This window comes from Nicotiana sylvestris, chromosome 3 (genome assembly GCF_000393655.2).
Source record: "Nicotiana sylvestris chromosome 3, ASM39365v2, whole genome shotgun sequence".
NCBI lineage: Eukaryota > Viridiplantae > Streptophyta > Magnoliopsida > Solanales > Solanaceae > Nicotiana > Nicotiana sylvestris.
In genome coordinates this window covers 67,979,865-67,990,853 of record NC_091059.1, presented here as the reverse complement: position 1 = coordinate 67,990,853, position 10,989 = coordinate 67,979,865, and the positions used below count along the sequence as shown (strand labels likewise).

General features: G+C 38.3%; 1 protein-coding gene across 1 annotated transcript; it reads left to right on the top strand.

The window, feature by feature from the left end:
* The first annotated feature begins 7,311 nt into the window (after positions 1–7,311).
* On the top strand, positions 7,312–10,172 carry LOC138887496 (uncharacterized). The gene is made up of 4 exons (XM_070169254.1): positions 7,312–7,416; positions 8,164–8,329; positions 8,522–9,602; positions 9,812–10,172. Exons 1-4 carry the CDS (start codon positions 7,312–7,314, stop codon positions 10,170–10,172), a joined length of 1,713 nt encoding a protein of 570 aa, XP_070025355.1.
* Positions 10,173–10,989: the final 817 nt, after the last annotated feature.

The following is a 10,989-nucleotide window of genomic DNA, read 5'->3' as shown; positions in this document are numbered from 1 at the left end:
ATATCGTTCTCCCTCTACTTGATATTGAAGACGTCAGACTTCTTTTTTGCTACTTTGATGGCATTGGTATGTTCCTTTATTAAATAATCTGCCAGCTTGGCAAATGAGTCTATAGAGTTAGGAGCTAGGTTGTGATACCACATCATGGCCCCTTTCAAGAGTGTTTCCCCGAACTTCTTTAGCAAGACAGACTCTATCTCGTCGTCCTTTAGGTCATTGCCCTTCACTGCACAAGTGTAAGCAGTAATGTGCTCATTGGGGTCTGAGGTTCCATTGTATTTTGGAAGGTCTGGCATTCTGAACTTTTTTGGAATGGGTTTTGGAGCCGCTTCCTCCGGGAATGGCCTTTGTATGAACTTCTTCGAATCCACATCTTTCAGGATCGGTGGCACGCCCGGAATTTGGTCGACCCTAAAGTTGTAGGTCTCGACCTTTTTGTCTTTGGCTTCTATCTTCTTCTCGCCGGATTCAATCCTTTTTGTGAGGTCCTCGAGCATCTTTACGATGTTGGGATCGGCTACCAACCCGTTGTTGCTTGATCTCTCCGGTACATACTCGGCTGGGGGAGCCTTCCCCGGCGCTACCATGCTCGGAGTTTTCTAGTGACTTTGTAGCTGAGCAATCGCTAACTGTTGTGCCTGCAACATTTCAAAAATAACATGAAGGCTAACCTCCCGTTCTCCCCTAGTCGGGGTTTTCTGAGCTTCTTGTTGGTCTCCTTGGAGCACGCTTCTGTCAGTGTGGGAGCTTATATCGATGTGTTAGGCATCCCATGAGACCGCGTCCATGAGAATTGGTTCTAGTGCATTCTCAGGGTTTTGTGGTGACACACCAACACCTGGAACATCCACACCATTTTCTCCATGGTTTTCAAGATTGTTATTCACCAAATCAGACATTTTCACCTGAAATCAAAGATCTTGGGCAAGAAAAAAGTGTGAAATATAACTTGCGTTATGTAGTTAAACCAGCAAGAAAATAATCACTATTATTTTTAGCCCCACGGTGGGCGCCAAACTATTTACCGTGAGAATGGTAATAACAATTAAATTTGATTTAGTGGTTCTAAAAATGCGTGATCTATTTTTATGCTAGTTGTTAAGCAGTTGATGCTATGTGAAAGACTTTGAAATGAGAAAAGAACTTGAGAGCAAGGTGATAACTAGAACGAATGATTAATAATCAAGGCCTCGAGCTTGCCTATTCTAGGGCCTCGGGGTCGAGTATGAAGCTCAGCTGGGAGCTATTGAGGGTGGTCGACGGAGACTAACAGTTATAAATAAATTAATGAGGGCTCTTTATGACCAATGATAAGCAATAAATGATGAACTTAAAGTAGAACACAATAAATACGAGCAATAAATGAAGTAACGAGATCAGTAGAATATGTAAGATACCAGAGAGAATGTTCAAGTATATTTAGTATGGAGCAACAGATGTTTACATAATGACAAGGATCCTCTTTATACAAGAGGGGGAATCCTAACATAGTACAAGTGCATTTATTACAAAGAAATGGAGATGGGATAGCTAGTTGATGCCACGATGCGGGCTCAGACTAGCCTAATAGACTTTGCCGGCTTTAGATTCACGCCTTGGGAACTCCCCACTTTATTTCCATAACCGTCGGTCTCATACTGCCCCGAGGTCGAGCGTCGATGGCACCTGAGGGATGAAACTCAACCGTGGTCTCGAGCCTTCGAGACGTTCCTTCGAGGTGTGGTAACAATGGAAAATTGAACCCTCCGATTTTATCGTATACAATCATCTTAGTGTCCTTAAGTTAAGAAATAAACCGACTCTTCTGTTGATACCTAATTTTTTCCTATAATATGTTTTTTTTTAAAAGTGCATATATACCTCCAAATCTATGCATTAGCATCAATGGACATTTTTCATAATTTTTATATTTTTAAATTAATTTTATCCTAGTATTTTATTTACATAAATAATTACAAATTGCATCACAAGGGGCTATATAGAATTTCATTGATTTAATTTTGTTACTTATAGCAATATTAAGTTTAAATTATTTCACAAATGGCTAGATTTACACCTTTTGGTTTCAATTGCAATAATTTTGCAATTACAGCCCATGCATACATCATTGCATTATCTTACGAGAAATTGGTCCATTATATTTTTGAAATATTGGATAATTATTTTGTAACACTTCTATGCATGAAAATTATTTTTTCTCTCTGTTAATTATTTTATAAAATAATTTTATTCAATTATTTGGGTATTTAACAAATAGCCTTTTAATTTCTCTAATTTTTTCGGACATAATCCTTCTAATACTAGCCCAATTCACCCCAGGCCAAAATTAAATTAAACTCGGCCCCAAACCCCTGTAATCCTGGCCGTTGATCACAGAGATCAACAGTCATCGTTTCTCCTTTCCCTTTTTACTCCTAATGACCCCTAACCCTAAATCATTTTCTCCATACAGTCGCCCTCAAATCCTCTCTTCTCCGTTCTCTTTTAGACCTAGACTAAACCCTAGCCGCCGCCACCCAAAACCAGCCATAATCCTCTTTATTCCTATCCGATCTATGGATTTCCATGTCTGTATGAGACTTCTACTTGTATCCTACTTCCCCTTGTTGCTCGATTTTGTGATTTCGTGGAAGGACCTCGAAGTGATCTAGTCCAGATCTTGTTCAAAACTCTCCAAGACTCTGTCTATGGTCTGTGAGTGCTTTCTATCGATGTTTTACGGCTCAAATCTCTGATTCAAAAGCCAGATTCTCGTTACCCTTTCTCTTTTCTTCAAAACCTAATGTTTGGACTTGAATCTGTCCAGATCCTTATATATCTAAAGCGATTTTGAGTTCATCTTTGATGTTTCCTTAAGGTTCTCTTATTTCTTTACTGATTAACCGACTTTTGAGCATTGTGTCGTATTAGGGTTTGGTTTTCTTGTTGTTTATTGGTCAAATCTCTATGTATCAGAAGTATTTTCAATTTTCCATGGTTGTTCTTTAAGGTTCTTTTACTTCTCTACTACTAACCGATTTTTAGCACTATGCTACTTTAGGTTTTGGACTTCTCTGACTTCTGTTGTTCAAATTGATGTATGTATGAAGTGCTTTCAAGTTTCCATGGCTATTTTCCTTAAGTGTTCTTTGACCTCTATATTGTCAATCAACTCTAAGTGTTTTCAAATTAGGGTTTTCTACTTCTTCTATTTCACAAAGGATTTTCTGAGATCCTCATTGTAGACATGTGATTTTTGACCCTCCCTAAGATTTTACATGTTTTATCATATAAATATTTATTTTACGTCTAATATTACTATTTTAAATAGTTTTGACTCTTTTACTTTATTTTATCACAAAAATAAAAATAACAAAAAATATTTTTCTTTTTAGTTGCTTTTGGTTTATTTACCCTTCGAAAAATTAAAAAAGAAAGAATTCAAAAATAGTACCTTATTTTTATTTTGAATATGATATTTGAAAATACCAAAAAATAATTTTGTTTTAACGGTTAGTTTTATTTTAATAGTTATTTTACTTAAGTATGATTAATTAAGTAAATGCGGTAGTTTTTTTAATCTTGTTCAAGGAGAAGAATACAATTTGGGCTCAAATATTCCATTTTAGGCCTAATTTTCGGACCTAGCACATAATAACTCAAGCCTAATACCCCTAAAACCGTAGACTTATAGTTAAAAGAACCCCTAACCTAGACCTAAGCTTCAGCCATTTTTGATATTGAAAAAAAAGACCTAGACAAAAAGAAGTTGCTTCTTCTTTTTCAGAAAAAAATGCAAACCTAGAACCTAGTCTTGGAGCCATGAGCTGTTTCAGATTAAAAAGCAAGAGTTGGATATCATCTGCTACACAAAAAGAAGCAGCCATGAGAGGACCTGAGACAAAAATAAAAATCAGCTGATGATTTTCTAACATTGATATAAGCTAAAAAAAACTAGAGTTGCTAACACAGGCAGAGGACGCTGACGCCTTTTCTCCTTCTCCAGAGAACAAAAAAGATATCCTAATGCTAAGGACCCTTAGGAATAACAGCCGCATTCTCCTTATTCATCTCTATCGCCGCCGATCTCTTTCAATCTTTGACGAGGCTTAGGACAACCAACACCTAACTCCCTCCGCCCAAAGCTACCGATAATCACTAGAAACGACCTCTTTCTCTAGTTAAATAGCCAAAAACGCAGCTGAAATCACTTTGAACAACGCTGCAAAAATCAGCCAAGGACATTGTATTGGGAAAAATTGAATTTATATATGTTGAGAAACGTGGACTGGTCAAATAGTCAAAGAATTATAATTACTCAAGAGTCACGGGAAGCAATAGAAACGAGCAAAGGCAAAGGAAGAGGCACAGGAGGACATTTGAAGGATTCAGCACCCGTATCTATTTAGATCATTTATCAAAAGGAACGGATCTGACCATAATAAAGAGTGCAGATACGGAATTCGATAGGCATTAAATGGCGGATACGTTAGAGAATTTGTATTGATTACAATGATTTTGTAACGTAGCATTTAATGTCTTTAATTATTCATAATAGCCTCATTATGATTTGAAGGAAACGCATACCTTCAAGACACCTATAAAAGGGAGGTATCTAGTCACTTGTATGGACATACACAATTGAAATATACTTTGATTCACTTGTTTTTCTCCTGATTATATTCTGGTTACTCCAAATTATTCTCTTCTACATATTCTTTTGATTATCAGTAACCCGCGTTCTTATAAATTCTAGCTTTGACTAAAATTCTATTTTTTGGTTAAACAAATTGGTTCTGTTACCGGGAATCTGATAATCTATTTTCTTTTCACTTGACCTTCCTTGTTACATCAATCATGTCGAATAACAATGACAACACCCCAAGAAACCAGGAGAACAATCAAAGTCAGGGAGGCCCACAGAACATTGACATTCAGGTTCCTACTCCGCAGGACTCTCCAAAGCAATCTCGTGAGGGTACTCCCGATGGATCTCAAATAAACGAGTATGCTCAATTTGAAAATACTGAAGCTGTTGATGAAGCTCTGCAGAAGTTAATTACTGATCAGGTCAACAAAGCTATTGAAGCGTTTGTTAACCAGTTACCTGTTGCAACACCCATACCTTCTCCAAATAATAACCCTATAGAAACCCTCGTTCCGGGCTTGTTAACTCACGCAGTGGTGGAACCCCCATTAAATCGCAGGAGAGAGAATCAGGAAATGTAATTAATTTTGATTTACAAATTTTAGTACTAACCTTGCAGAAACAGCTCAAGGAACAAAGTGAATGCATAGATCAGAATACCCGGGGTGCCGCCCATAATCAAAGGGGTAGACATGGACAGATATTCCCAACAACCCTGGATGCTGAGTGCTGCCCCACTCCCAATTCCAAAAAAGTTCAAAATGCCAGATATTCCAAAGTATGATGGAACGACAGACCTACGGGACAACGTGAGTGCATTCATAATGGGCGTAAAAGGCAATGATTTGACTAAGCAGGAGATCGAGTCGGTATTATTCAAGAAATTTGGTGAAACACTCACCAAAGGAGCACTAACGTGGTATTTCCTTTTACCTGAAAATTCTATAAATTCTTTCGCTGAGCTTGCAGATTCTTTCAACAATGCGCGCTCGGGATCCCAAAAAGTGGAAAAAAGAATGGTGTATATTTTCAAAATTAAGCAAGGAGATTCAGAATTGCTTAGAGAATTCGTGGACAGATTTCAACGCGAAAGAATGACATTGTCGCGTGTACCTGATAACTGGGCAGCTATAGCTTTCACAAGCAATTTGAATGAATAAAGCTCAGAAGCTAGGAGGAGACTAAAGGAAAGCCTTCGAGAATTCCCAGCTACAACGTGGAACAATATTTATAACAGGTATAGCACGAAGTTGAGGATTGAGGAAGATACTGTTCCCCGATCTCAAAAAGAAGAAAGTATACATTCAAGACGTGCAGAGAACGAAAAAAGATCTGGTAAAAATAGGTACGAGACTTATATGGGACCTACAGGGAAAGACTCACGGTCAAAACAAGATAATCCAAGGCACGATCACAGATCAAGAAACAGAGAATCAGGTTCTTCATCAAGATTTAGGAACGAGCGAAACAACTATGAGTCACGGGATGATGACAGAAATTTAAAAGCGAGATTCGGAGGTTACAACTTCAACGTCAGCACCTCCGAGTTCGTAGCTGTTTTGAAAAGCATGAGAGATAAGGTTAGATGTCTAAAGGAAATGAGATCCAATCCAAACAGGCGCAAACCTGACCATTGGTGCAAGTTCCATAATGATCACGGGCATAAAACAGCAGATTGCAGATTTTTACAAAGTGAAGTTGATCATTTATTAAAATAAGGATATCTTACAGAGTTTTTCAGCGAGAAAGGCAAGCAAGCTTACATGAAGAACAGGTAGGAGCATCCAAAGCCACCTTCTCCCAAAAGAACTGTTAACGTTATAAGTGGGGGTGAAGACATTAATGGTGTGTCACATACTGCGACTAACAAAACTTCCAAAATAACTATTACCCAAGGGAAACGGGTGCGGCATGTTCTAGAAGAAGGCAATATTACATTCAATGATGCATATGCAGATGGTGTATTAATCACTCATAATGATGCACTGGTAATAAATTTAATTGTGCATGATACTAATGTGAAATAAGTTTTGATTGATCCAGGTAGTTCCGTGAGCATTATTTTGCTAAGAGTTCTATGTGAGATGCAAGCTGAAGCTGGAGTAATACCAAAGGCGCATACTCTATCTGGATTCGATAATTCCAGTGTCGTCACAAAAGGAGAAGTAACACTCACCACTTTTGCTGAAGGGGTCGTTAAAGATACAAAGTTACAGGTAGTAGACATGGAGATGGCTTACAACATGATTCTGGGGAGACCATGGATCCATGAAATGGATGTTGTTCCTTCCACCTTTCATCAAGTTATCAAATTCCCATCGCCATGGGGAATTTGTCAAATTCGCGGAGATCAACATACATCTAGGGCTATTAACTTTGTTGCAGATACAAGCACGAGAAGTGAAGGCGAATAGCAATCACAGAAGGTAGTTGAGGACACCACAACACAGACCTCAACTAAACAAGTGCGAACAGATGTAGACTCAAGGACTGAAATCATTCAAGAACTAGAAGAGAATTAGGATATCAAAACAAAGATAGAGGAATTAGAACTTGTCGTGTTGTTTTCTCAGTGGCCTGATAAAAAAATCTATGTCGGGGCTAATATTGACCAAGGAATGAAAGGTAAGTTAATCGACTTTTTGAAATCTAACATGGACTGCTTTGCTTAGTCCCACTCCAACATGACAGGAATACCACCGGAGGTGATGACTCATAAACTAAATGAAGATCCGTCATATCCTCCTGTGAAGCAAAAGAAAAGAAAGCAGGGAACTTTCAAGAATCAGGTGATTCAAGAAGAAGTCCAAAAATTGCTAAAAATTGGTTCCATTCGAGAGGTAAAGTATCCTAACTGGTTAGCTAATACTGTTGTGGTTCCAAAGAAAAATGGTAAGTGGCGGGTTTGTGTAGATTATACAGATCTTAACAAAGCCTGCCCTAAAGATTCTTTTCCACTACCACACATAGATCAATTGATTGATATAACTGCAGGTCATGAATTGTTAAGTTTTTTAGATGCATATTTAGGATATAATCAGATTAAAATGGATCCGACAGATGAAGAAAAAACTTCATTCATAACAGACAGGGGGACTTATTGTTATAAAGTAATGCCCTTTGGTCTAAAGAATGCAGGTGCAACGTACCAGAGGTTAGTTACCAAAATGTTTCAGGAATATTTAGGAAAGACAATGGAGGTATATATAGATGATATGCTTGTTAAAATTCAGCACTCAAAAAATCACATATCACACTTGTCTGACACATTTTCAATTTTGCGTAAATAAAATATGAAGTTAAATCCCGAAAAATGTGCATTTGGCATTGCATCAGGCAAGTTTTTAGGTTTTCTTGTTTCTAACCATGGAATTGAAGTAAATCCTGCATAGATTAAAGCCATTGAAGAAATCCCTGACGTACTTTCAAACAAGAAAGAAGTTCAAAGATTAACAGGGAGAATTGCGGCCTTGGGAAGATTCATCTCTAAATCATCAGAGAAGTGTTTTAGATTCTTCTAAGCTCTTAAAAAGTAGGATCATTTTGAATGGATTGAGGAATGTCAACAAGCACTTAGGAATTTGAAACTGTACTTATCAAATCCGCCTCTGTTGGCAAAACCAAAGGCTGGGGAAAAGCTACTCCTATACCTTGCTATTTCGGAGGTGGCAGTAAGTGTTGGTCTTGTACGAGAAGAGCATGGTAAACAATCACCTATCTATTACGTAAGTAAATCTTTGTTAGATGCAGAAACGAGGTATCCTCAGTTAGAAAAACTTGCACTTGCGTTAATCATGGCATCTAGGAAGTTAAGACCTTACATTCAATGTCATCCTATCGCTGTGGTAACTACCTACCCTTTACGTAACATACTACATAAGCATGAGTTATCAGGTAGGTTAGCTAAGTGGGCAATAGAGTTAAGTGAATACGAAATTGCATACCAACCTAGAACTGCTATAAAATCGCAAGTATTAGTTGATTTCGTGGCTAATTTTAGTCAGGGAATACAGTTAGAAGCAGAAAAAAAATTACAGGTGTTCACTGGAGCCAACCCAGGAACTTGGACTTTATTCACTGATGGCTCATCTAACGTGAGAGGAGCATGTTTGGGGATTGTATTGGTACCACCTACGGGTGAAACCATTCGGCAAGCTATTAAATGTCATTCCATAACTAACAATGAGGCAGAATATGAGGGTATGATTGCAGATTTAGAACTGGCACGGGAACTTGGTATAAATCAGATTATAATCAAGAGTGATTCACAACTCGTAGTTAATCAAATGCTGGGGACTTATACAGCCAGGGAAGCATGGATGCAGCAGTATTTAGAAAAGGTATGGGAATTAGTAAAACAATTTGAAGATTGGAAGATTAGACAAATACCCAGGGACGAAAATCGTGAAGCAGACGCCCTAGCTAATCTCCCATCTGCGGCTGACGTGGAAAACGATACAAATGCCTCAGTGATACATTTATTTCATTCAGTTCTTGATCCTCATACGAACGAGGTAAATTTTAATAACTTAACCTGGGATTGGAGGAACGAAATTGTTGTTTTTTTGCAGTATGGAACCGTCCCTGATGACAAGAAAAAGGCCTATGCGCTTCGAAGGCAGGCCACTCGGTACTGCTTAAAACAAGGCAATCTATATCGTAAAATGTTTGGTGGACCCTTAGCAAGATGCCTTGGACCTTCGCAAACAGAGTATGTAATGAGAGAAATACACGAGGGTCATTGGGGGAATCACGCGGGTGGAAGATCACTAGTAAGAACCTTAATTAGGGCAGGTTATTACTGGCCTAAAATGGAAGAGGAGGCAGAACATTTCATAGCCAAATGGGATAAATGCCAGAGGTACGATAACAATATGCATAGACATGTGGAATTATTACATCCAGTCATTTCGCTATGGCCATTTATGAAATGGGGAATGAATATCGTAGGACCATTACTGCAAGCAAAAGGCAGGTAAAATTTTTGCTTGTTCTCACTGATTATTTTACTAAATGGGTAGAGGCAGGTGTATTCAAACAAGTGCGAGAAAAGGAAGTCATAGACTTTATTTGGCGGAATATCATATGTCAATTCGGCGTACCAAAGGAGATCGTATGTGATAATGGTCCTCAGTTTATTGGAGCTCAGATCACGGAATTTTTTCAAACCTGGTAAATTAAAAGGATTACGTCAACACCCTACCATCCGGTGGGTAATGGGCAGGCAGAATCAACGAACAAAGTCATTATCAACAACTTAAAAAAACGGCTAGAGGAATCAAAAGGAAACTGGCCTGAAGTATTACCTGGAGTTTTATGGGCTTATCGCACAACTGCAAAAACAAGTACAGGTGAAACACCGTTTTCATTGGTTTATGGAGCTGAGGCTTTAATTCCAGTTGAGATAGGGGAACCAAGTACAGGGTTCACACAGGCGACACAAGAGTCTAATGAGGAGGAGATGAGGGTCAATCTAGATTTACTCGAGGGGCGGAGAGAAGTTGCTTTAATAAGAATGGCAGCACAGAAGCAAGTCATAGAATGATACTACAATAGAAAAATACGCCTCAGGTTCTTCAAAATTGGGGACTTCGTGCTTAAAAGGGTTTTCAGTCTACAAAGGTAGCTAACACAGGGAAATTAAGTCCAACATGGGAAGGACCCTACAGAGTGCGTGATGTTGCAGTAAAAGGAGCATATGAACTGGAGACAATGGATGGCAAGATACTACATTTGCATTGGATGCTGTTCATTTAAAGAGATACTACTTCTAAAGAAAATCCACGGTCAGGTATAACCATTTTAAATCTCATTTTTGAATTGTTAAGATTTTACTAACGATTTTAGATGATAGTCAAAACGCTAACCCGTACTAAATGATGAGTCATGACTTGCAACGCACATGGAGTAACCTAAAATTCCTGGCCTAGGGTTACAATTATTCTGATAGAAATACAAACGGGTTATGTAGTCTTCATCTATAATCGTCCCTTCGAGTCTCGTATGTTTTCCCTTTTCATGGAAAGGACCAAATGTGAGAAACTATCAAATGCTCGAGGCTTCATACTTCAACACTCAAACACTTGGGGGACTACATAATATACACGGACATGTGTATAAAGAAGGCAAAGAAGATTAAGGAAAAATCAAGCCTGAAAGAGTCAAGTGCAGAGTAAAAGTCATAAAGCCACGAGCTAAGGCCAAAGGGCAGAGTAAAAGTCATAAATCCACGAGTTAAAGCCAGTCAAGTGTAGAGTAAAAGTCATAAAGCCACGAGCTAAGGCCAAAGAAAAACCTCACTAGGGATAAAGGCTTTGTACTAAAACGAGTTATAAGGAAAACTCCCATGTCTATTATTTATT

Excerpts from the sequence above, each read along its gene's own strand:
- LOC138887496 (XM_070169254.1), top strand. The coding sequence starts at position 7,312 with ATGACAGGAATACCACCGGAGGTGATGACTCATAAACTAAATGAAGAT. Across the intron at positions 7,417-8,163 it reads AGGGAACTTTCAAGAATCAG|GATCATTTTGAATGGATTGA; the intron begins GTGATTCAAGAA and ends CTTAAAAAGTAG. Across the intron at positions 8,330-8,521 it reads TCTTGTACGAGAAGAGCATG|GTAGGTTAGCTAAGTGGGCA; the intron begins GTAAACAATCAC and ends ATGAGTTATCAG.